General features: G+C 38.8%; 1 protein-coding gene across 1 annotated transcript in view; it reads left to right on the top strand.

Moving 5' to 3' along the window:
* Positions 1–27,820, top strand: part of LOC133578604 (leucine-rich repeat-containing protein 43-like) — a 62,362-nt gene that overhangs the window by 30,940 nt on the left and 3,602 nt on the right. The window contains exons 5-11 of the mRNA XM_061933057.1: positions 3,388–3,626; positions 3,694–3,857; positions 3,948–4,086; positions 12,344–12,483; positions 12,595–12,675; positions 21,099–21,296; positions 21,378–21,465. Coding sequence (XP_061789041.1) covers positions 3,388–3,626; positions 3,694–3,857; positions 3,948–4,086; positions 12,344–12,483; positions 12,595–12,675; positions 21,099–21,296; positions 21,378–21,465 — 1,049 coding nt within the window. The remainder of the gene's footprint in view (positions 1–3,387; positions 3,627–3,693; positions 3,858–3,947; positions 4,087–12,343; positions 12,484–12,594; positions 12,676–21,098; positions 21,297–21,377; positions 21,466–27,820) is intronic.

The following is a 27,820-nucleotide window of genomic DNA, read 5'->3' as shown; positions in this document are numbered from 1 at the left end:
GAAGGATAAAAACAACTGGAATATTCTTGATTGTTAAACAAAGTAGATGCGGGAAATAGCGCTCAAAGGAAGACATGAAACTGCTGCAGGAAAATACCAAAATAAGATAAAAAGCCACCAAAATAGGAGTGCAAGACAAGAACTAAAAGACTACACACAGGAAAACAGCAAAAAACTCCAAATAAGTCAGGGTGTGATGTGACAGGTGGTGACAGTACACCTACTTTGAGACAAGAGCTATATTGATGCATGCTTGGTTATGGTTTAAAGCAGGGGTCTCAAACTCTATTTACCTGGGGGCCACTGGATGCAGAAACTGGGTGAGGCTGGGCCGCAAGAAAAGAAATCTAACATGCACTTTTTAATGAATTTACCTTCTTTGAATGGCTATCCCGCCCTAGCAACATACTTGCCAACCCTCCCGATTTTTCCGGGAGACTCACAAATTTCAGTGCCCCTCCCGACAATCTCCCGGGGCAACCATTCTCCCGATTTTGTCCCGTACAACATTATTAAGGGCGTGCCGTGAAAGCACTGCCTTTAACGTCCTCTACAACTTGTCGTCGCATCCGCTTTTTCACCATACAAACAGCGTGCCGGCCCAGTCACATGTTGTATGAGGCTTCTGCAGACACACGTAAGTGACTGCAAGACCTACTTGATCAACATACATATACAGGTCACACTGAGGGTGGCCGTATAAACAACTTTAACACTGTTACAAATATGCGCCACACTGTGAACCCACACCAAACAAGAATGACAAACACATTTTGCACCGTAACACAACCTAAACACAACATAACAAATACCCAGAACACCTTGCAGCCCTAACTCCTCCGAGCTGCAATATACACCCCCGCTACCACCAAACCCCGCCCCCCTCAACCGACGCACGGAGGGGGGGAGGGTGATGTGTAGGGGGGCAAGGTTGGGGGAGGTCGGGGTTTGGTGGTAGCGGGGGTGTATATTGCAGCCTGGAAGAGTTAGGGCTGCATGGGATTCTGGGTATTTGTTCTGTTGCGTTTATGTTGTGTTACGGTGCGGATGTTCTCCCGAAATGTGTTTTGTCATTCTTGTTTGGTGTGGGTTCACAGTGTGGCGCATATTTGTAACAGTGTTAAACTTGTTTATACGGCCATCCTCAGTGTGACCTGTATGGCTGTTGACCAAGAAGCCAAATACAACATGTGACTGAGCTGGTACGCTGTTTGTACAGGTTGTAGAGGGCGCTAAAGGCAGTGCCATCACGGCACGCTCTTAATATTGTTGTTTGGGTGAAAATCGGCAGACATTCGAGAGAATGGTTACCCTGAAATTCGGGAGTCTCGAGGAAAAATCGGGAGGGTTGACAAGTATGACGCTGGCAAGCGCCATTCATATAAATCTCGCGGGCCGCACTAACATAACATTTTCATATTAAGGTGCGGGCCGCAAAATAACGTCTCGCGGGCCGCGTGTCTGAGACCCCTGGTTTAAAGTCATATCCAACAATTGCGACAACAATTTTTTACTGTCAACTTAGTTCCGTTTTTTAATCATTTCTGCTGGTGGTGTGCCTCCGCATTTTTTCAACGCAACAAATGTGCCTCGGCTCAAAAAAGGTTGAAAAACACTGCTGTAGATCAGGGGTCGGCAACCTTTATCAGTCAAAGAGCCATTTTGACCAGTTTCACAAATTATAGAAAACAATGGGAGCCGCAAAAATATTTGAAATTTTAAATGAAATAACACTGCATACAAAGTTTGTTTTTTTCCTTTGTGCTATGTATAAACCAAGGGTCTCAGACACGCCGCCCACACCTTTTATATGGAATTTTTGTGCTGGTGCGACACGCGGGTTTCAAATGAATAGCGCTTGCCAGCGTCATGCGTGCCGTGATGGTACAGCATATAGCGCCCCCTACAACCAGCATGCCTGATCAGCCACACGTTGTATGGGGCTTCCGCTTGCTCAAGTAGGTGACAGCAAGGCATACTTGGTCAACAACCACACAGGTTACACTGACGGTGGCGGTATAAAAAAAACTTTAACACTCTTACTAATAATGCGCCACACTGTGAACCCACACCAAACAAGAATGACTAACACATTTCGGGAGAACATCTGCACCGTAACACAACATAAACACAACAGGACAAATACCCAGAATCCCATGCAGCCCTAACTCTTCCGGGATACATTATACACCCCCGCTACCAAACCCCGCCCACCTCAACCGACGCACAGAGGGGGGGGGGGGGTTGATGTGTGAGGGAGCAGGCTTGGGGTGGGGGCGGGGTTTGGTGGTAGCAGGGGTGTATAATGTAGCCGGAAGAGTCAGGGCTGCATGGGATTCTGGGTGTTTGTTCTGTTGTGTTTAATAATAATAATAATAATAATAATAACTGGGATTTATATAGCGCTTTTCTAAGTACCCAAAGTCGCTTTACATGTGGAACCCATCAATCATTCACACCTGGTGGTGGTAAGCTACTTTCATAGCCACAGCTGCCCTGGGGTAGACTGACGGAAGCGTGGCTGCAATTTGCGCCGACGGCCCCTCCGACCACCACCTATCATTCAATTCACCGGTGTGAGCGGCACCGGGGGAAAAGGGTTAAGTGTCCCGCCCAAGGACACAACGGCAGCGATTTTTTTGGATGGTAAGAGGCGGGGAGCGAACCTGCAACCCTCAGGTTTCTGGCACGGTTGCTCTACCCACTACGCCATGCCGCCCGTTTATGTTGTGTTAAGGTGCAGATGTTCTCCCGAAATGTGTTTGTCATTCTTGTTTGGTTTTGGTTCAAAGTGTGGCGAATTATTAGTAAGAGTGTTAAAGTTGTTTTATATGGTCACCGTCAGTGTAACCTGTGTGGCTGTTGACCAAGTATGCCTTGCTGTCACGTACGTGTGCAAGCAGAAAATGTATTTCGTATAACAAGTGTTGGGCTGGCACGCTGTTAATGCAGGTTGTAGAGGGCGCCAAATGTTGTGCCATGATGGCTGTAAGGGTGAAAATCGGTGAATATTAATCCCGGGAGTTTTCTGCGAGAGGCACTGAAATCCGGAAGTCTCACGGGAAAATTGGGGGGTTCAGCAAGTGAGCTGCTGAGCCGCATCAGAGTGATCAAAGAGCCGCATGCGGCTCCGGAGCCGCGGGTTGCCGACCCCTGCTGTAGATGATCTTTGACGAGTGCTTTTGCAGCAAAATCCTAAAAACAGCAGAATACTGTCTTATAGTGGATTTTTGACTTGCCATTGTCGGCCTTTTTCTGTCTCATCTGGTAAGATTAAATCCACAAAAACAGTCTCCAGGTAGTTTTCCACTTTCATTCCAGTAAATTGCAGCAACAAGAACAATTTGTCTGTGTGTGTGGTGTATGTGTGTGTGTGTGTGTGTTGAGGCCTCAGCTGGTGTGTCTGGACCTGAGCGACTGCGACTTCCAGGCCCAGTGGCCCCTCCTAAAGGCCCTGAGCACCATGCCTTGTCTCAGGACCTTGGTGCTGGAGGGAAACCCCTTCACCCTGACCCCCTTCTACCCGGGCTTCACGGTGGACACCCTGCCCCGCCTCTCCTACCTGGACGCCTCGTGGATCACCCCCGAGGAGAGACATCGCTACCGAGGGATGGCCAAGATGAGCTGTGAGGATCATTGCCATTACTAATCCTTCCATTCTACGGCCATCACGGCTATGTTCTGTCGTCACAGCGGTGATGGTGGAGTGGGCGTCGGTGACAGTGCGAGTGGGCGCCATGCGGGGAATCCCCGACCCTCTCATGTATGAGGATCCCAACGCTGGGGAATTCCCCGTCATCAGCTACAACTACCTGATCACATACATGTTCTTTAGTCATCACACTACTTCCTACCAGGTACAAGCGCTCACACGCTGACTGACGTCGCAACATGTTCTCCCTAAAGCTGACAGCTATCGTCTGACACGTGGACGCCACTCTCCGCAGGTGGTCGACGGCGAGGTGAAGTACCAATGCCAAGACGGCGCCGGCGAAACTCCGCCGCCTAACAACAAAAGCGAAAAAGAAAGTTCCAAATCCGACGACAGTGTCAAATCTGAGGACAGCTGCAATGACACTTCACGTGGTAATAACGGGTTTGTTAACAACGTTTTGTAATAACACCTGAGCGCACATTTTCATCGCATGTAATAACACCTAACATTTTTAACTCTTCAACATGAAATAACGCATTTGTAGCACGTTTACAATGAAAACGCTCCCAGTCTGTGGAATGCTCTCCCTGACCACCTGAGGGCACCACAGACTGTGGATGCTTTTAAAAAAGGCTTAAAAACCCTTCTTTTTAAAAAAGCCTTTTTTTTTTTTTTAGATATATGCATACTAGTTTAGCTATTTGGCTGTTCTAGTTTTTATTTGTATTTATTTTTTATTATCTTTTTATTTTTTATTTTATTTTTTTTTAGCACTTTGAGGTTGTTTACTCAATGTAAAGTGCTTTTTACAAATAAAATCTATTATTACCGTATTTTTCGGACTATAAGTCGCAGTTTTTTTCATAGTTTGGCCAGGCTCCAGTGCGACTTATATGCTTTATTATGCATTTTCGGCAGGTGCGACTTATACTCCGAAAAATACGGTGTTATTATTATTATTAACACATTTATAACGCATTTACTTGCACTGAACACAATAAGTTGCACAATCACCACGCTTTCATTAAAGCATCCATTATTAACATTTTAAAACATGTAATAACACATTTATAACATATTTATGCAAAAAAATGAAATAACATTTGTATCACATTTACACTGAAAACATGTAAGAACACATTTGTAACACATCTACTTTGAAAATAGATAACACATTCACCTTATTTACTTATTCATCTGTAACAAATGTGTTATTTCATGTTTTTTGTAAATACGTCATAAATGTGTTATTACATGTTTTGCAAAGTAGGTGTTATAAATGTGTTATTACATGTTTTCAGTGTAAATGTGTTACAAATCTATTTTATGTCTCGTATAAAAATGTTATAAATGTGTTATTACATGTTTTGTTATTACATGCTTTAATGAAAGCATGGTGATTGTGCAACTTAATGTGTTCAGTGAATGAAAACATGTAATAACACATATATAACACTTTTACTTGCACGAAACATGCTTTCATTAAAGCATCAATTTAACATTTTAAACCTGTATTAACACATTTTCACTGAAAACATGTAATAACACATTTATAACATATTTATGCAAAAAATAAAATAACATTTTTGTATCACATTTACACTGAAAACATGTAATAACACATTTATAACACATCTACTTTGAAAACTTAACACAATTATGACCTATTTACACAAAACATGAATAAACACATTTAATTGAAAACATGTAGTAAGACATTTATAACAAATTGACTTTCACTGAACACATTAAGTTGCACAATTACCACGCTTTCATTAAAGCATCAATTATTAACATTTTAACACATGTAATAACACATTTGTAACACATTTACACTGAAAACATGTAATAACACATTTATAACATATTTATGCAAAAAATAAAATAACATATTTGTATCACATTTACACTGAAAACATGTAATAACACATTTATAACATAATTATGCAAAAAATAAAATAAAATGTATCACATTTACACTGAAAACATGTAATAAAACATTTATAACATAATTATGTATAAAATAAAATGTTTGTATCACATTTACACTGAAAACATGTAATAACACATTTACATTGAAAACATGTAATAACACATTTACAACACCTACTTTGAAAACATGTAATAACACATTTATAACATATTTATGCATAAAATAAAATAACATTTGTATCACATTTACACTGAAAACATGTAATAACACATTTATAACACGTCTACGTTGAAAACATGTAATAACACATTTATGACCTATTTACACAAAACATGAATAAACACTTTTGTAACACATTTAATTGAAAACATGTAGTAAGACATTTATAACAAATGTACTTATTCATCTGTAACAAATGTGTTATTTCATGTTTTTTGTAAATAAGTCATACATGTGTTATTACATGTTTTCAAAGTAGGTGTTATAAATGTGTTATTACATGTTTTCAAAGTAGGTGTTATAAATGTGTTATTACATGTTTTCAGTGTAAATGTGTTACAAATCTATTTTAAGTCTCGTATAAATTTTTTATAAATGTGTTATTACATGTTGTCAATGTAAATGTGTTACAAATGTGTTATTACATGTTTTAAAATGTTAATAATTGAGCGTGGTGATTGTGCAACTTAATGTGTTCAGTGAATGAAAACATGTAATAACACATATATAACACTTTTACTTGCACGAAACACGCTTTCATTAAAGCATCAATTTTTTAACATTTTAAACCTGTATTAACACATTTATAACACATTTTCACTGAAAACATGTAATAACACATTTATAACATATTTATGCAAAAAATAAAATAACATTTTTGTATCACATTTACACTGAAAACATGTAATAACACATTTATAACACATCTACTTTCAAAACTTAACACAATTATGACCCATTTACACAAAACATGAATAAACACATTTAATTGAAAACATGTAGTAAGACATTTATAACAAATTGACTTGCACTGAACACATTAAGTTGCACAATCACCACACTTTCATTAAAGCATCAATTATTAACATTTTAAAACATGTAATAACACATTTACATTGAAAACATGTAATAACACATTTACAACACCTACTTTGAAAACATGTAATAACACATTTATAACATATTTATGCAAAAAATAAAATAACACATTTGTATCACATTTACACTGAAAACATGTCATAACACATTTATAACACATCTACTTTGAAAACATGTAATAACACATTTATGACCTATTTACACAAAACATGAATAAACACATTTGTAACACATTTAATTGAAAACATGTAGTAAGACATTTATAACAAATTGACTTGCACTGAACACATTAAGTTGCACAATCACCACACTTTCATTAAAGCATCAATTATTAACATTTCAAAACATGTAATAACACATTTGTAACACATTTACACTGAAAACATGTAATAACACATTTAAAACATACTTATGCAAAAAATAAAATAACACATTTGTATCACATTTACACTGAAAACATGTAATAACACATTTATAACATATTTATGCAAAAAATTAAATAACATATTTGTATCACATTTACACTGAAAACATGTAATAACACATTTATAACACATCTACTTTGAAAACATGTAATAACACATTTATGACCTATTTACACAAAACATGAATAAACTCTTTTAATTGAAAACATGTAGTAAGACATTTATAACAAATGTACTTATTCATCTGTAACAAATGTGTTATTTCATGTTTTTTGTAAATAAGTCATACATGTGTTATTACATGTTTTCAAAGTAGGTGTTATAAATGTGTTATTACATGTTTTCAGTGTAAATGTGTTACAAATCTATTTTAAGTCTCGTATAAAAATGTTATAAATGTGTTATTACATGTTGTCAATGTAAATGTGTTACAAATGTGTTATTACATGTTTTAAAAATGTTAATAATGGATGCTTTAATGAAAGTGTGGTGATTGTGCAACTTAATGTGTTCAGTGAATGAAAACATGTAATAACACATATATAACACTTTTACTTGCACGAAACGCGCTTTCATTAAAGCATCAATTTTTTAACATTTTAAACCTGTATTAACACATTTATAACACATTTTCACTGAAAATATGTAATAACACATTTATAACATATTTATGCAAAAAATAAAATAACATATTTGTATCACATTTACACTGAAAACATGTAATAACACATTTATAACACATCTACTTTGAAAACAACACAATTATGGCCTATTTACACAAAACATGAATAAACACATTTAATTGAAAACATGTAGTAAGACATTTATAACAAATTGACTTGCACTGAACACATTAAGTTGCACAATTACCACTCTTTCATTAAAGCATCAATTATTAACATTTCAAAACATGTAATAACACATTTACATTGAAAACATGTAATAACACATTTACAACACCTACTTTGAAAACATGTAATAACACATTTATAACATATTTATGCAAAAAATAAAATAACATTTGTATCACATTTACACTGAAAACATGTAATAACACATTTATAACACGTCTACGTTGAAAACATGTAATAACACATTTATGACCTATTTACACAAAACATGAATAAACACATTTGTAACACATTTAATTGAAAACATGTAGTAAGACATAGCAAATGTACTTATTCATCTGTAACAAATGTGTTATTTCATGTTTTTTGTAAATAAGTCATACATGTGTTATTACATGTTTTCAAAGTAGGTGTTATAAATGTGTTATTACATGTTTTCAGTGTAAATGTGTTACAAATCTATTTTAAGTCTCGTATAAAAATGTTATAAATGTGTTATTACATGTTGTCAATGTAAATGTGTTACAAATGTGTTATTACATGTTTTGAAATGTTAATAATTGAGCGTGGTGATTGTGCAACTTAATGTGTTCAGTGAATGAAAACATGTAATAACACATATATAACACTTTTACTTGCATGACACACGCTTTCATTAAAGCATCAATTTGTTTACATTTTAAACCTGTATTAACACATTTATAACACATTTACACTGAAAACATGTAATAACACATTTATAACATATTTATGCAAAAAATAAAATAACATATTTGTATCACATTTACATTGAAAACATGTAATAACACATTTATAACAAATCTACTTTCACAGAACACATTAAGTTATTATTTATTTATTATTGTTTATATCTATGTACACTGAACACATTCATTACGCTTTCATCAATAATGCATAAAAATGTACCTACACTTAATAACATATATATAACACATTTACTTCACAAAAAAAACATGTACTAACACATTGATAACACTTTCATCAATAATGCATCAGCTATGACTTAATTTTTTAAAGCACGTAACAATGCATTTATAACACATTTACTTACCAAAAACAGCTAGTAACAAATTAATAGGCATCAAACATTTACTAACTTTTTAAACATGCAATGACTCATTTATAACAATTCACTTCCTCCCACCTCCAAAGACATGCACCTGGGGATAGGTTGATTGGCAACACTAAATGGTCCCTAGTGTGTGAATGTGAGTGTGAATGTTGTCTGTCTATCTGTGTTGGCCCTGCGATGAGCTGGCGACTTGTCCAGGGTGTACCCCGCCTTCCGCCCGATTGTAGCTGAGATAGGCTCCAGCGCCCCCCGCGACCCCGAAGGGAATAAGCGGTAGAAAATGGATGGATGGATACTTACTTAAAAACATATAACACATTTGTCAGGTTCAAACACTGATGACATCTATTAAACAAGACAAGAAGCAAAGAATTAAACAGAGACAGAATTCAGTTTGGCTCAATTTGAGGAGAGACGCCTGGACACTGTACCCTTGCGCAGTGTCTCAGCACGCTCTGGCGAAAGATTGTACGCCACCTCTTTTATTTGGACTTTCCCTGATTACATGGCAACAGCTGCTTTTAAGGGACATGGGTCGTAAACAGCCATCGCCTTGGATTACAGAACAGTTCAAAAGAAAAGGTATTAAAAGAGTTCACTGGAAAGGTCGTAAAACAGTTCAAACAAGCGGTGCCTGGAGGGGAGTCAGGCCCTGCTTGCTCTCCGCTTTGTAGTTCTTGGGTCAGACAATATCTTTCTGTGGATTACAATACATCAAAGAAACAGAAACAGTGTCTCAGCACGCTCTGGCGAAAGATTGTACGCCACCTCTTTTATTTGGACTTTCCCTGATTACATGGCAACAGCTGCTTTTAAGGGACATGGGTCGTAAACAGCCATTGCCTTGGATTACAGAACAGTTCAAAAGAAAAGGTTGTAAAAGAGTTCACTGAAAAGGTCGTAAAACAGTTCAAACAAGCGGTGCCTGGAGGGGAGTCAGGCCCTGCTTGCTCTCCGCTTTGTAGTTCTTGGGTCAGACAATATCTTTCTGTGGATTACAATACATCAAAGAAACAGAAACAGTGTCTCAGCACGCTCTGGCGAAAGATTGTACGCCACCTCTTTTATTTGAACTTTCCCTGATTACATGGCAACAGCTGCTTTTTAAGGGACATGGGTCGTAAACAGCCATTGCCTTGGATTACAGAACAGTTCAAAAGAAAAGGTCGTAAAAGAGTTCACTGAAAAGGTCGTAAAACAGTTCAAACAAGCGGTGCCTGGAGGGGAGTCAGGCCCTGCTTGCTCTCCGCTTTGTAGTTCTTGGGTCAGACAATATCTTTCTGTGGATTACAATACATCAAAGAAACAGAAACAGTGTCTCAGCACGCTCTGGCGAAAGATTGTACGCCACCTCTTTTATTTGGACTTTCCCTGATTACATGGCAACAGCTGCTTTTTAAGGGACATGGGTCGTAAACAGCCATCGCCTTGGATTACAGAACAGTTCAAAAGAAAAGGTCGTAAAAGAGTTCACTGAAAAGGTCGTAAAACAGTTCAAACAAGCGGTGCCTGGAGGGGAGTCAGGCCCTGCTTGTTCTCCGCTTTGTAGTTCTTGGGTCAGACAATATCTTTCTTTTGATTACAATACATCAAAGAAACAGAACACCTTCATGTTGCTTCCCATCCTACACAGTGGAGTTTTACAAGCCTTCTTCTTGGTAGGTTTCAAAGACAGCTTTTGTCTTCTCGCCGGGAACTCATTTCAACACAAAGTTTTGTGATAGCTTAGATACAATTATTCTAACATTAATCACATTAATAATAACATATTATAACACATTTGTTTGTATTATTATTATTATCAAACGTCAAACAGACCCTTATAACACATGTACATTTGTAACACATAATAGAACTAACACACTTTCAGACATGTAAAAACACGATGTAGTTCAATACAAGTGCATGGAGCCAACAGGACCAATAAACTGGATGTAGTTCAAATACAAGCGCATGGACTCAACAGGACCAATAAACTGGATGTAGTTCAAATATAAGTGCATGGACCCAACAGGACCAATAAACTTGATGTACTTCAAATATAAGCGCATGGACTCAACAGGACCAATAAACTGGATGTAGTTCAATACAAGTGCATGGAGCCAACAGGACCAATAAACTGGATGTAGTTCAACTATAAGCGCATGGACTCAACAGGACCAATAAACTGGATGTAGTTCAATACAAGTGCATGGACCCAACAGGACCAATAAACTTGATGTACTTCAAATATAAGCGCATGGACTCAACAGGACCAATAAACTGGATGTAGTTCAATACAAGTGCATGGAGCCAACAGGACCAATAAACGGGATGTACTTCAAATATAAGCGCATGGACTCAACAGGACCAATAAACTGGATGTAGTTCAATACAAGTGCATGGACCCAACAGGACCAACAAACTTGATGTACTTCAAATATAAGCGCATGGACTCAACAGGACCAATAAACTGGATGTAGTTCAATACAAGTGCATGGAGCCAACAGGACCAATAAACTGGATGTAGTTCAAAAAAAGTGCATGGACCCAACAGGACCAATAAACTTGATGTACTTCAAATATAAGCGCATGGACTCAACAGGACCAATAAACTGGATGTAGTTCAATACAAGTGCATGGAGCCAACAGGACCAATAAACTGGATGTAGTTCAAATATAAGTGCATGGACCCAACAGGACCAATAAACTTAATGTACTTCAAATATAAGCGCATGGACTCAACAGGACCAATAAACTGGATGTAGTTCAATACAAGTGCATGGAGCCAACAGGACCAATAAACTGGATGTAGTTCAAATATAAGTGCATGGACCCAACAGGACCAATAAACTGGATGTAGTTCAAATATAAGCGCATGGACTCAACAGGACCAATAAACTGGAGGTAGTTCAATACAAGTGCATGGAGCCAACAGGACCAATAAACTGGATGTAGTTCAAATAACACACACAACAACAACACAACACATGTTAAAAACAAAGCATGCAAAACAACAACAAATTTACCAAGACATTTACAGCGTTTCTAACATGCAATAATACATTTACACATGACGTAATATCAAATGTTTACTAGCAGGTAAAAGGAGCCAGGAAAAGACATATTAAGATGTTTTATTAGACACGACCAAAACCAGGTACGGTAAAAATGTTAATTCCATTGTGACAGAAGAAGGACTGCAGGAAGGGTGATGAGGAAATAGAGATAAGTCAATGATGTCATATGTAATCATGGAAGGTGACGTGAAGAAGTTCCACCATCTTGTTTGTACTTTGTGAGTCACAGAGTCGAGACACAGCACCTCCCGCCAGCCCTGGTCGGACTGCGTGGACTTCAGCGACGCGCTCACGCTCATCATAAGAGACCTGAGGGGCTTCAAGACATTCCTCAGCCAAGGACTTCAGGTTCATATTGAACAGGAAAAGGTGAGCCAAACGTGAAAGAAACAAATAACACATGGAAATGAAATGGAAGGAATAATAAAAGATGTGTTTTTAGTACCACGCTTGTCTTTGTTCAATGTGACGCTCACTCAGGTGCTGTCGTGGCCCGCAGAGGTCCCTGACGACGCCCCCTTGGCCAAAAATGATCAAGCCAATAAAAAAGGAGGCAAACAAGTGAGTGGTTGTGTTCTTTTCCTGCTTAAAGAAAAACAACAGTCAAAGAGCCTCTATACAACAGGAGGTGCTTTTAAGGACCTACTGTAAAAAAAAAAAAAACGCTTCTCAAAGATCCTCTACGTGACACGAGCATTTTTGATGTTTCAAGACCGTACTGTAAAAAGGCTGGTCAAAGATCCTCTAGGCGACAGGAGTTTTCTGCTATTTTTTAGGGCCATACAGGAAAACTAAAATTCCGTTCAAGGAAACATATGCAAAAAAAGATAGTCAAAGATCCTCTATATTAAAATGTTTACAGGGACCTACAGCAAAAACAGTAGTCAAAGATCCTCCATATTACAATGTTTACAAGGACCTACAGCAAAAACAGTAGTCAAAGATCCTCTATGTGACAGGAGCGCTCTGTTATTTTTTTAGGGCCATACAGGAAAACTAAAATTCCGTTCAAGGAAACATATGCAAAAAAAGCTAGTCAAAGATCCTCTATATTACAATGTTTACAAGGACCTACAACAAAAACAGTAGTCAAAGATCCTCTATATTACAGCAATTACAAGGATCTATAGCAAAAACAATAGTCAAAGATATTTTAGGGCCAAAGAGGAAAACAAAAATGCAGTTCAAGGAAACCTATGCAAACAAAGCTAGTCAAAGATCCTCTATATTACAATGTTTACAAGGACCTACAGCAAAAAACAGTAGTCAAAGATCCTCTATATGACAGGAGTGCTCTGCTATTTTTTTAGGGCCATACAGGAAAACTAAAATGCCATTCAAGGAAACCTATGCAAAAACAGTAGTCAAAGATCCTCTATATTACAATGTTTACAAGGACCTACAGCAAAAACAGTAGTCAAAGATCCTCTATATTACAATGTTTACAAGGACCCACAGCAAAAACAGTAGTCAAAGATCCTCTATATTACAATGTTTACAAGGACCTATAGCAAAAACAGTAGTCAAAGATCCTCTATATTACAATGTTTACAAGGACCTACAGCAAAAACAGTAGTCAAAGATCCTCTATGTTACAATGTTTACAAGGACCTACAGCAAAAACAGTAGTCAAAGATCCTCTATATTACAGCGTTTACAAGGACCTACAGCAAAAAAACAGTAGTCAAAGATCCTCTATGTGACAGGAGTGCTCTGCTATCTTTTTTAGGGCCATACAGGAAAACTAAAATGCCAAACTAGTCAAAGATCCTCTATATTACAATGTTTACAAGGACCTACAGCAAAAACAGTAGTCAAAGATCCTCTATATTACAATGTTTACAAGGACCCACAGCAAAAACAGTAGTCAAAGATCCTCTATGTGACAGGAGCGCTCTGTTATTTTTTTAGGGCCATACAGGAAAACTAAAATGCCGTTCAAGGAAACCTATGCAAAAAAAGCTAGTCAAAGATCCTCTATATTACAGCGTTTACAAGGACCTACAACAAAAACAGTAGTCAAAGATCCTCTATTTTACAGCAATTACAAGGATCTATAGCAAAAACAATAGTCAAAGATATTTTAGGGCCAAAGAGGAAAACAAAAATGCAGTTCAAGGAAACCTATGCAAACAAAGCTAGTCAAAGATCCTCTATATTACAATGTTTACAAGGACCTACAGCAAAAAACAGTAGTCAAAGATCCTCTATACGACAGGAGTGCTCTGTTATTTTTTTAGGGCCATACAGGAAAACTAAAATGCCATTCAAGGAAACCTATGCAAAAACAGTAGTCAAAGATCCTCTATATTACAGCGCTTACAAGGACCTACAGCAAAAACAGTAGTCAAAGATCCTCTATGTGACAGGAGTGCTCTGTTATTTTTTTAGGGCCATACAGCAAAACTAAAATGCCGTTCAAGGAAACCTATGCAAAAAAAGGTAGTCAAAGATCCTCTATATTACAGCGTTTACAAGGACCTACAGCAAAAACAGTAGACAAAGATCCTCTATGTGACAGGAGTGCTCTGCTATTTTTTTAGGGTCATACAGGAAAACTAAAATGCTGTTCAAGGGAACCTATGCAAAAAAAAGGCTAGTCAAAGATCCTCTATATTACAGCGTTTACAAGGACCTACAGCAAAAACAGTAGTCAAAGATCCTCTATATTACAATGTTTACAAAGACCTACAGCGAAAACAGTAGTCAAAGATCCTCTATATTACAATGTTTACAAGGACCTACAGCAAAAACAGTAGTCAAAGATCCTCTGTATTACAATGTTTACAAGGACCTACAGCAAAAACAGTAGTCAAAGATCCTCTATATTACTACGTTTACAGCAAAAACAGTAGACAAAGATCCTCTATGTGACAGGAGTGCTCTGCTATTTTTTTAGGGTCATACAGGAAAACTAAAATGCTGTTCAAGGGAACCTATGCAAAAAAAAAGGCTAGTCAAAGATCCTCTATATTACAGCGTTTACAAGGACCTACAGCAAAAACAGTAGTCAAAGATCCTCTATAACAATGTTTACAAAGACCTACAGCGAAAACAGTAGTCAAAGATCCTCTATATTACAATGTTTACAAGGACCTACAGCAAAAACAGTAGTCAAAGATCCTCTATATTACAATGTTTACAAGGACCTAGAGCAAAAAAAGTAGTCAAAGATCCTCTATATTACAATGTTTACAAGGACCTACAGCAAAAACAGTAGTCAATGATCCTCTGTATTACAATGTTTACAAGGACCTACAGCAAAAACAGTAGTCAAAGATCCTCTATATTACAATGTTTACAAAGACCTACAGCAAAAACAGTAGTCAAAGATCCTCTATATTACAATGTTTACAAGGACCTACAGCAAAAACAGTAGTCAGAGATCCTCTATGTGACAGGAGTGCACTGTTATTTTTTTAGGGCCATACAGGAAAACAAAAACGCCGTTCAAGGAAACCTATGCCAAAAAAGCTAGTCAAAGATCCTCTATATTACAGCGTTTACAAGGACCTACAGCAAAAACAGTAGTCAAAGATCCTCTATATTACAGCGTTTACAAGGACCTGTAGCAAAAACAGTAGTCAAAGATCCTCTATGTGACAGGAGTGCTCTGCTATCTTTTTTAGGGCCATAGAGGAAAACAAAAATGCTGTTCAAGGAAACTTATGCAAAAAAAGCTAGTCAAAGATCCTCTATATTACAGCGTTTACAAGGACCTGTAGCAAAAACAGTAGTCAAAGATCCTCTATGTGACAGGAGTGCTCTGCTATCTTTTTTAGGGCCATAGAGGAAAACAAAAATGCTGTTCAAGGAAACTTATGCAAAAAAAGCTAGTCAAAGATCCTCTATATTACAGCGTTTACAAGGACCTACAGCAAAAACAGTAGTCAAAGATCCTCTGTATCACAATGTCTCCAAGGACTTACAGCAAAAACAGTAGTCAAAGATCCTCTGTATTACAATGTTTACAAGGACCGACAGCAAAAACAGTAGTCAAAGATCCTCTATATTACAATGTTTACAAGGACCTACAGCAAAAACAGTAGAAGATATTTTAGGGCCAAAGAGGAAAACAAAAATGCAGTTCAAGGAAACTTATGCAAAAAAAAGCTAGTCAAAGATCCTCTATATTACAATATTTACAAGGACCTACAGCAAAAACAGTAGTCAAAGATCCTTTATGTGACAGGAGTGCTCTGCTATTTTTTTAGGGCCATACAGGAAAACTAAAATGCTGTTCAAGGAAACTTATGCAAAAAAAGCTAGTCAAAGATCCTCTATATTTCAATGTTTACAAGGACCTACAACAAAAACAGTAGTCAAAGATCCTCTATATTACAGCATTTACAAGGACCTACAGCAAAAACAGTAGTCAAAGATCCTCTATATTACAATGTTTACAAGGACCTACAGCAAAAATAGTAGTCAAAGATATTTTAGGGCCAAAGAGGAAAACAAAAATGCAGTTCAAGGAAACCTATGCAAACAAAGCTAGTCAAAGATCCTCTATATTACAATGTTTACAAGGACCTACAGCAAAAAACAGTAGTCAAAGATCCTCTATATTACAGCGTTTACAAGGACCTATAGCAAAAACAGTAGTCAAAGATCCTCTATATTACAGCGTTTACAAGGACCTACAGCAAAAAAGTAGTCAAAGATCCTCTATATTACAATGTTTACAAGGACCTACAGCAAAAACAGTAGTCAAAGATCCTCTATATTACAGGAGTGCTCTGTTATTTTTTTAGGGCCATACTGGAAAACAAAAATGCAGTTCAAGGAAACCTATGCAAAAAAGATAGTCAAAGATCCTCTATATTAAAATGTTTACAGGGACCTACAGCAAAAACAGTAGTCAAAGATCCTCTATATTACAATGTTTACAAGGACCTCCAGCAAAAACAGTAGTCAAAGATCCTCTATTTGACAGGAGTGCTCTGTTATTTTTTTAGGGCCATACAGCAAAACTAAAATGCTGTTCAAGGGAACCTATGCAAAAAAGGCTAGTCAAAGATCCTCTATATTACAATGTTTACAAGGACCTCCAGCAAAAACAGTAGTCAAAGATCCTCTATTTGACAGGAGTGCTCTGTTATTTTTTTAGGGCCATACAGCAAAACTAAAATGCTGTTCAAGGGAACCTATGCAAAAAAGGCTAGTCAAAGATCCTCTATATTACAATGTTTACAAAGACCTACAGCAAAAACAGTAGTCAAAGATCCTCTATATTACAATGTTTACAAGGACCTACAGCAAAAACAGTAGTCAAAGATCCTCTATGTGACAGGAGTGCTCTGTTATTTTTTTTAGGGCCATACTGGAAAACAAAAATATTGTTCAAGGAAACCAATGCAAAAAAAAAACTTGTCAAAGATCCTCTATATTGCAACGTTTACAAGGACCTATAGCAAAAACAGTAGTCAAAGATCCTCTATATTACAATGTGTACAAGGACCTACAGCAAAAACAGTAGTCAAAGATCCTCTATATTACAATGTTTAGAAGGACCTACAGCAAAAACAGTAGTCAAAGATCCTCTATATTACAATGTTTACAAGGACCTACAGCAAAGACAGTAGTCAAAGATCCTCTATGTGACAGGAGTGCTGTTATTTTTTTAGGGCCATACAGCAAAACTAAAATGCCGTTCAAGGAAACCTATGCAAAAAAAAAGCTAGTCAAAGATCCTCTACGTTACAGCGTTTACAAGGACCTACAGCAAAGACAGTAGTCAAAGATCCTCTATATTACAATGTTTACAAGGACCCACAGCAAAAACAGTAGTCAAAGATCCTCTATATTACAATGTTTACAAAGACCTACAGCAAAAACAGTAGTCAAAGATCCTCTATATTACAATGTTTACAAAGACCTACAGCAAAAACAGTAGTCAAAGATCCTCTATATTACAATGTTTACAAGGACTTACAGCAAAAACAGTAGTCAAAGATCCTCTATATTACAATGTTTACAAGGACCTACAGCAGAAAACAGTAGTCAAAGATCCTCTATGTGACAATAGTGCTCTGCTATTTTTTTAGGGCCATACAGGAAAACAAAAATCCCATTCAAGGAAACCTATGCAAAAAAAACTAGTCAAAGATCCTCTATATTACAACGTTTACAAGGACCTATAGCAAAAACAGTAGTCAAATATCCTCTATATTACAATGTCTACAAGGACCTACAGCAAAAACAGTAGTCAAAAATCCTCTATATTACAATGTTTACAAGGACCTACAGCAAAAAACAGTAGTCAAAGATCCTCTATGTGACAGGAGTGCTCTGCTATCTTTTTTAGGACCATACAGGAAAATAAAAATGCAGTCCAAGGAAACTTATGCAAAAAAAGCTAGTCAAAGATCCTCTATATTACAATGTTTACAAGGACCTACAGCAAAAACAGTAGTCAAAGATATTTTAGGGCCAAAGAGGAAAACAAAAATGCAGTTCAAGGAAACCTATGCAAACAAAGCTAGTCAAAGATCCTCTATATTACAATGTCTACAAGGACCTACAGCAAAAACAGTAGTCAAGGATCCTCTATATTACAATGTTTACAAGGACCTACAGCAGAAAACAGTAGTCAAAGATCCTCTATGTGACAATAGTGCTCTGCTATTTTTTTAGGGCCATACAGGAAAACAAAAATCCCATTCAAGGAAACCTATGCAAAAAAAACTAGTCAAAGATCCTCTATATTACAACGTTTACAAGGACCTATAGCAAAAACAGTAGTCAAATATCCTCTATATTACAATGTCTACAAGGACCTACAGCAAAACCAGTAGTCAAAGATCCTCTATATTACAATGTTTACAAGGACCTACAGCAAAAAACAGTAGTCAAAGATCCTCTATGTGACAGGAGTGCTCTGCTATCTTTTTTAGGACCATACAGGAAAATAAAAATGCAGTTCAAGGAAACTTATGCAAAAAAAGCTAGTCAAAGATCCTCTATATTACAATGTTTACAAGGACCTACAGCAAAAGCAGTAGTCAAAGATATTTTAGGGCCAAAGAGGAAAACAAAAATGCAGTTCAAGGAAACTTATGCAAACAAAGCTAGTCAAAGATCCTCTATATTACAATGTTTACAAGCACCTACAGCAAAAAACAGTAGTCAAAGATCCTCTATTTTACAATGTTTACAAGCACCTACAGCAAAAACAGTAGTCAAAGATCCTCTATGTGACAGGAGTGCTCTGCTATCTTTTTTAGGGCCATACAGGAAAACTAAAATGCCATTCAAGGAAACCTATGCAAAAAAAACTAGTCAAAGATCCTCTATATTACAATGTTTACAAGGACCCACAGCAAAAACAGTAGTCAAAGATCCTCTATATTACAATGTTTACAAGGACCCACAGCAAAAACAGTAGTTAAAGATCCTCTATATTACAATGTTTACAAGGACCTATAGCAAAAACAGTAGTCAAAGATCCTCTATATTACAATGTTTACAAGGACCTACAGCAAAAACAGTAGTCAAAGATCCTCTATGTTACAATGTTTACAAGGACCTACAGCAAAAACAGTAGTCAAAGATCCTCTATATTACAATGTTTACAAGGACCTACAGCAAAAACAGTAGTCAAAGATCCTCTGTATTACAATGTTTACAAGGACCTACAGCAAAAACAGTAGTCAAAGATCCTCTATATTACAATGTATACAAGGACCTACAGCAAAAACAGTAGTCAAAGATATTTTAGGGCCAAAGAGGAAAACAAAAATGCAGTTCAAGGAAACTTATGCAAAAAAAGCTAGTCAAAGATCCTCTATATTACAATGTTTACAAGGACCTACAGCAAAAAACAGTAGTCAAAGATCCTCTATGTGACAGGAGTGCTCTGTTATTTTTTTTAGGGCCATACAGGAAAACTAAAATGCCGTTCAAGGAAACCTATGCAAAAAAAGCTAGTCAAAGATCCTCTATATTACAATGTTTACAAAGACCTACAGCAAAAACAGTAGTCAAAGATCCTCTATATTACAATGTGTACAAGGACCTACAGCAAAAACAGTAGTCAAAGATCCTCTATATTACAATGTTTAGAAGGACCTACAGCAAAAACAGTAGTCAAAGATCCTCTATGTGACAGGAGTGCTCTGCCATCTTTTTTAGGGCCATACAGGAAAACTAAAATGCCGTTCAAGGGAACCTATGCAAAAAAGGCTAGTCAAAGATCCTCTATATTACAATGTTTACAAGGACCTATAGCAAAAACAATAGTCAAAGATCCTCTATGTGACAGGAGTGCTCTGTTATTTTTTTAGGGCCATACAGGAAAACTAAAATGCCGTTCAAGGGAACCTATGCAAAAAAGGCTAGTCAAAGATCCGCTATATTACAATGTTTACAAAGACCTACAGCAAAAACAGTAGTCAAAGATCCTCTATATTACAATGTGTACAAGGACCTACAGCAAAAACACTAGTCAAAGATCCTCTATATTACAATGTTTACAAAGACCTACAGCAAAAACAGTAGTCAAAGATCCTCTATATTACAATGTGTACAAGGACCTACAGCAAAAACAGTAGTCAAAGATCCTCTATATTACAATGTTTAGAAGGACCTACAGCAAAAAACAGTAGTCAAAGATCCTCTATATGACAGGAGTGCTCTGTTATTTTTTTAGGGCCATACAGGAAAACTAAAATGCCATTCAAGGAAACCTATGCAAAAACAGTAGTCAAAGATCCTCTATATTACAATGTTTACAAGGACCTACAGCAAAAACAGTAGTCAAAGATCCTCTATGTGACAGGAGTGCCCTGCCTAGCATATTTCCAGAGGTATGTAAAAATAGAATAATGGCCACCTCACAGGTGATATTCAGTTTAAAAGAATTATTTAACTTTTTCCTGCCTCGCTCACTTCCAGTGTGCTTTGTTATGGCGCCCCCTTTTGCCTGGGAGTGCGGCTGTAAATCCTTTTGGCTGTTCCCAAGCTGACGGACTTGTCCTCCGCAGGCGGCCAAGAAGGACAAGAAGAAGAAGAAGGCGAGCACGGTGCTGATCCCAGACGCCCCCATCATCACGCTGGTGGCGTCGGCACACGTGCCGCTACACAAGCTGCTGCTCAGCGGCTGCCACAAGGTCAGCGCCCTCTGCAACTTTGGTGTCCTGCACAGAGATCCTCCCGCAGAAGATGCTCGCACACCCCCGGAGGCAAGTGTGGGGAGGAGGGGGCGGGGCTACGGTGGGGTGTGTCACTGCTTGACGGTCATGGTGTGTGTCGCTCTCTTGAAGAACGCCACAGTGGAGAAGAAGGCCAAGGAGGAGCCTAAGAAGAAAGCGGGCGGCCGCGCCGCCATCAAGAAAGTTGCGGTGGTCAGAGGTGATTTCCTGTCCTCACCACTTTGGCCATCAAATACTTTTGATGCTTGTTTTATCACTTTTGTTATCATTGAAGGTTTACATGTAATCAAATAAGCATATAACATTATACAGGATATGATAAGACATGATTTATCCCACCATGCCAGTACAAAAAGTCCCCCAAAATGAGGTCAAAAGACATGAAAACAAAAGAGAAACATCAAAGAACACAAATATGTGCTGCTAAAGCATACTTGCCAACCCTCCCGGATTTTCCGGGAGACTCCCGAAATACAGCGCCTCTCCCGAAAACCTCCCGGGACAAATTTTCTCCCGAAAATCTCCCCTCCAGCTCCATGCAGACCTGAGTGAGGACAGTAGAGATGCGCGGATAGGCAATTATTTCATCCGCAACCGCATCAGAAAGTCGTCAACCATCCGCAATCCACCCGATCTAACATTTGATCAGAACCGCATCCGCCCGCACCCGCCCGTTGTTATATATCTAATATAGACGATGCAAGGCATTAGTGAGGTTATAAAGCTTTTGCCTGTTAAAGAAAGGAGACTGATCCAATGCAGCACAGACATTCGCGTGCCACGCTGTCACGACCCAGACGCACACCAGTGCGCAATCATATGGGAGCCGCGCTGAGCGTACCTCCGAGCGCGTCTCGCTGCCGGCGACGGCCGGGTATATGGGCCCGACGCTCCAGCGCCATCCATTTTCAGGGCTAGTTGATTCGGCAGGTGGGTTGTTACACACTCCTTAGCGGGTTCCAACTTCCATGGCCACCGTCCTAGCTGCTGTCTATATCAACCAGGGTGAGCCCCACCCCTTTTGTGAGCGCACTGCGCGCGGAGTGACCCCTGTTACGCGCCCCCGGCAACAGGGGTGGCGGGCAAGTAAGCTGCGCGGGCGGAGCGCGCGGAGTGACCCCTGTTACGAGCCCCCGGCCACGGGGGTGGGCGGGCAGGTAAGCTGCTTACCTGCTGCGCGTGACGCCGGCCGCGGCGAAGGCGGGGTGTCGGTGCGGTGGGTGCGGTGGTGACCCTGGACGTGCGTCGGGCCCTTCTTGCGGATCGCCTCAGCTACGGCTCCCGGTGGGGCCCTCTCGGGGGAAGGGACCTCGGTCCCGGAACCCGGCGAGGCGTCGGGGGCCTTCTCCGCTCCGTAAAAGTGTCCATCTCTTTTTCTTTTTTTTCTTCTGTTGTGGCATATGCAGCAGGTGCCTGCTCGTTTTTCGTATGTGGGTAACAACATTTAACTATGTATATATATTTCCCAATTGGTTTAACTGCCACCCGCCTGAATCTATTTAAAATCTAATTTTTTTTTATTTCAACCGCCCGACCCGACCCGACTCGCGGATAAAATCTAATTTTTTTAAATTTCATCCGCCCGATCCGCGGATAATCCGCGGACTCCGCGGTTGTGCCCGCAAACCGCGCATCTCTAGAGGACAGCTTGTAAAGCAGTTCGTCTGCCGTAAACAGCAATGTTGTGACACTCTTAAAACAGGACAATACTGCCATCTACTGTACATGCATATGTGACAATAACATCTACGGCTTTTAGAGAGTGCAGTGCACAACTGCGCACACAACAAGGAGACGAAGCAGAATGAGTCATCAGAGAGGGTGTTCAGCATGGTTAGAAAAATAGTGACAAAGAATAGAACAAGCATGGACAATTCAACCCTTAACTCAACAATGAGAAGATGAGTGTTATGTGTGTGTAATATATGTATATGTATATGTATGTATGTATATATATATATATATATATATATATATATATTAGAGATGCGCGGTTTGCGGACACAACCGCGGAGTCCGCGGATTATCCGCGGGTCGGGCGGTTGAAATTAAAAAAAATTAGATTTTAAATAGATTCAGGCGGGTGGCAGTTAAACCAATTGGGAAATATATATACATAGTTAAATGTTGTTACCTACATACGAAAAACGAGCAGGCACCTGCAGCATATGCCACAACAGAAGAAGAAAAAAAAAAGAGATCGACACTTTTACGGAGCGGAGAAGGGACGCCTCGCCGGGGTCCGGGACCGAGGCCCCTTCCCCCGAGAGGGCCCCACCGGGAGCCGTAGCTGAGGTGATCCGCGAGAAGGGCCCGACGCACGTCCAGGGTCACCACCGCGCCCACCGCACCGACACCCCGCCTCGTCCGCCTTTGCCGCGGCCGGCTTCACGCGCAGCAGGTAAGCAGCTTACCTCCCCGCCACCCCCGTGGCCGGGGGCTCGTAACAGGGGTCACTCCGCGCGCTCCGCCCGCGCAGCTTACCTGCCCGCCACCCCCGTTGCCGGGGGCGCGTAACAGGGGTCACTCCGCGCGCAGTGCGCTCACGAAAGGGGTGGGGCTCACCCTGGTGAGCTGAGTGGGCCACTTTTGGTAAGCAGAACTGGCGCTGCGGGATGAACCGAACGCCGGGTTAAGGCACCCGATGCCGACGCTCATCAGACCCCAGAAAAGGTGTTGGTTGATATAGACAGCAGGACGGTGGCCATGGAAGTCGGAACCCGCTAAGGAGTGTGTAACAACCCACCTGCCGAATCAACTAGCCCTGAAAATGGATGGCGCTGGAGCATCGGGCCCATACCCGGCCGTCGCCGGCAGCGAGAGCCGCTAGGGCTAGGCCACGACGAGTAGGATGGCCACCGCGGTGCGCGCTGAAGCCTCGGGCGCGAGCCCGGGTGGAGCCGCCGCGGGTGCGAGGGACATCGCACCTCCACGTGCTTGGAGGTGCGCTCAGCGCGGCTCCCAGATGATTGCGCACTGGTGTGCGTCTGGGCCGTGACAGCGTGGCACGTGAACGTCTCTGCTGCATTGGATCAGTCTCCTTTCTTTAACAGGCAAAAGCTTTATAACCTCACTAATGCCTTGCATCGTCTATATTAGATATATAACAACGGGCGGGTGCGGTTTTGATTAAATGTTAGATCGGGTGGATGGCGGATGGTTGACGACTTTTGTGATGCGGTTGCGGATGAAATAATTGCCTATCCGCGCATCTCTAATATATATATATATATGAAATACTTGACTTACTTACTCAAATATTTCTTATATATATATATATATATATATATATATACATATATATATATATATATATATACTTGACTTGGTGAATTCTAGCTGTAAATATATTCCTCCCCTATTAGCCACGCCCCCAACCACGCCCTGACCACGCCCCCCACCCCCACCTCCCGAAATCGGAGGTCTCAAGGTTGGCAAGTATGTGCTAAAGACCAAAAATTAAGTGAATTATATTATATAGCGCTTTTCTCTAGTGACTCAAAGCGCTTTTACATAGTGAAAGCCAATATCTAAGTTACATTTAAACCAGTGTGGGTGGGAAAAGCTGATCAAATCCACAATTTGAACTAATTATACCAAATGCTATGATTTTGAAAGAATTAAGAAATATCAAAATGTTTAAAAATACATGTAAAATACAATATATTTTTAAATTTACATATGAAATCGCAAATATTTTTGTTTTGTTTTGTGTACATAACCTAAAATCTACAAGCTGATAAAATGATTTGTTAAAAAAAAAATTTGACAATCGATTATTTTTATTATAAACGATTTCAATATAATTCAACTTAAATACTAACTTTTCACGGGTGAAATCTTGTTAAATGGTGTACATTTTGGTCATGAAAAGTCGAGTTCACCTGTATTGTTTGTTATTGCATTGAACAAAATATTTCAATAGATATTGAATTGCTCAAATTAAAAACAGCATGTAACATACAACTCATGTTTAAATTTAAAAAACAAACTGTTATATGGTGAGAAGTTTACATAATGATTGGTAAAGTAAAAAAAAAAAAAAAAAAAAAGATTTTCTATGGGCAGAATGGAATCAATATGATATAAAAGCTTTACAAAACATGAGTTGTATGTTTGAATGTCGTTATAAAAGTTTTTTTTTAGCATTAGCAAAGTCCATTTGATGATCCAATAGTTAGTGCATGTGTATGACGTCACATTAGTGCCAAAAATCAGAGCGCATAAAAACTGTTATCGCGCGCTGATGCCTTTCTGCGCGCTCTCTGTGTACTCCTGGCATCTCTCCGGGTATGCTTAGACGGCCCCTTCTTTCTTATTGGTCAGGCGAAAAATGCTGACAAATGCTCAGAGCCAATCAGAAGTATAGCAGGGCGGGTCATCGTCAATATGTATCAAGATTTACGGAGGAAGAAGTGGATAAAAAAAATGTCGCGCGCTGATGAAGGTTATTTCATACCACATAAACACAATACAGGGTAATACAAAATGTGACCCAAATAAATAATAAGACAACAAACACCATAATCACATCTTTCAGCCAGAACTGGTCCACCAGCAATAACATCCAACCATAACATTATTTTATATTTTCACTTCTTCTTGAACATTTGTTTTCTAATTTATGGAATTTCTTTTGATTCAGCCATAAAATTAATGAAATAATCTTTGAATTTTGTTTTTAAAATGTTAGAAATAGCTTTTAATAATGTATTCTGAAACAGTTTAAAATAATCAGAGAACTGACTAACACTGACCCTACACAACTACGTTGCACAATTAAGTCTTTTTTTTTTTTTTTTGCGAAAGAGGTAATTTCAACAGGTACAGCATCCTATGTCATATCTACATGTAATAAGATTTGTAACAAGGCAAACCGTTTGTAAATTGGTCGAAAATCGAGCAAGTTATGGTCATTTAATTAGTACATGTACCATTGACATCAATGTAATGATTGAGGCTAGATGTCCGAGGTAAGATGGCTACAACGTTGCTACGCTGGAGAATGATTGGTCATATGAAAAATGCTCAGAGCCAATCAGAAAGGAGGGGCCGTCCAAGCAAAAAAAGCTAGTCAAAGATCCTCTATATTATAGCGTTTACAAGGACCTACAGCAAAGACAGTAGTCAAAGATCCTCTATGTGACGGGAGTGCTTTGTTATTTTTTTAGGGCCATACAGGAAAACAAAAATGCCGTTCAAGGAAACCTATGCAAAAAAAAGCTAGTCAAAGATCCTCTATATTACAGCGTTTACAAGGACCTACAGCAAAAACAGTAGTCAAAGATCCTCTATTTTACAGCATTTACAAGGATCTATAGCAAAAACAATAGTCAAAGATATTTTAGGGCCAAAGAGGAAAACAAAAATGCAGTTCAAGGAAACCTATGCAAACAAAGCTAGTCAAAGATCCTCTATATTACAATGTTTACAAGGACCTACAGCAAAAAACAGTAGTCAAAGATCCTCTATATGACAGGAGTGCTCTGTTATTTTTTTAGGGCCATACAGGAAAACTAAAATGCCATTCAAGGAAACCTATGCAAAAACAGTAGTCAAAGATCCTCTATATTACAGCGTTTACAAGGACCTATAGCAAAAACAGTAGTCAAAGATCCTCTATGTGACGGGAGTGCATGGTATTTTTTTAGGGCCATACAGGAAAACAAAAATGCCGTTCAAGGAAACCTATGCAAAAAAAAAGCTAGTCAAATATCCTCTATATTACAGCGTTTACAAGGACCTACAGCAAAAACAGTAGTCAAAGATCCTCTATTTTACAGCATTTACAAGGATCTATAGCAAAAACAATAGTCTAAGATATTTTAGGGCCAAAGAGGAAAACAAAAATGCAGTTCAAGGAAACCTATGCAAACAAAGCTAGTCAAAGATCCTCTATATTACAATGTTTACAAGAACCTACAGCAAAAAACAGTAGTCAAAGATCCTCTATATGACAGGAGTGCTCTGTTATTTTTTTAGGGCCATACAGGAAAACTAAAATGCCATTCACGGAAACCTATGCAAAAACAGTAGTCAAAGATCCTCTATATTACAGCGTTTACAAGGACCTATAGCAAAAACAGTAGTCAAAGATCCTCTATGTGACAGGAGTGCTCTGTTATTTTTTTAGGGCCATACAGCAAAACTAAAATGCCGTTCAAGGAAACCCATGCAAAAAAAGGTAGTCAAAGATCCTCTATATTACAGCGTTTACAAGGACCTATAGCAAAAACAGTAGTCAAAGATCCTCTATGTGACAGGAGTGCTCTGTTATTTTTTTAGGGCCGTACAGCAAAACTAAAATGCCGTTCAAGGAAACCTATGCAAAAAAAGGTAGTCAAAGATCCTCTATATTACAGCGTTTACAAGGACCTACAGCAAAAACAGTAGACAAAGATCCTCTATGTGACAGGAGTGCTCTGCTATTTTTTTAGGGTCACACAGGAAAACTAAAATGCTGTTCAAGGGAACCTATGCAAAAAAAGGCTAGTCAAAGATCCTCTATATTACAGCGTTTACAAGGACCTACAGCAAAAACAGTAGTCAAAGAT

The sequence above is a fragment of the Nerophis lumbriciformis genome, linkage group LG03 (assembly GCF_033978685.3).
Source record: "Nerophis lumbriciformis linkage group LG03, RoL_Nlum_v2.1, whole genome shotgun sequence".
Taxonomy (NCBI): domain Eukaryota; kingdom Metazoa; phylum Chordata; class Actinopteri; order Syngnathiformes; family Syngnathidae; genus Nerophis; species Nerophis lumbriciformis.
This window is presented reverse-complemented; position numbering and strand designations above follow the sequence as displayed.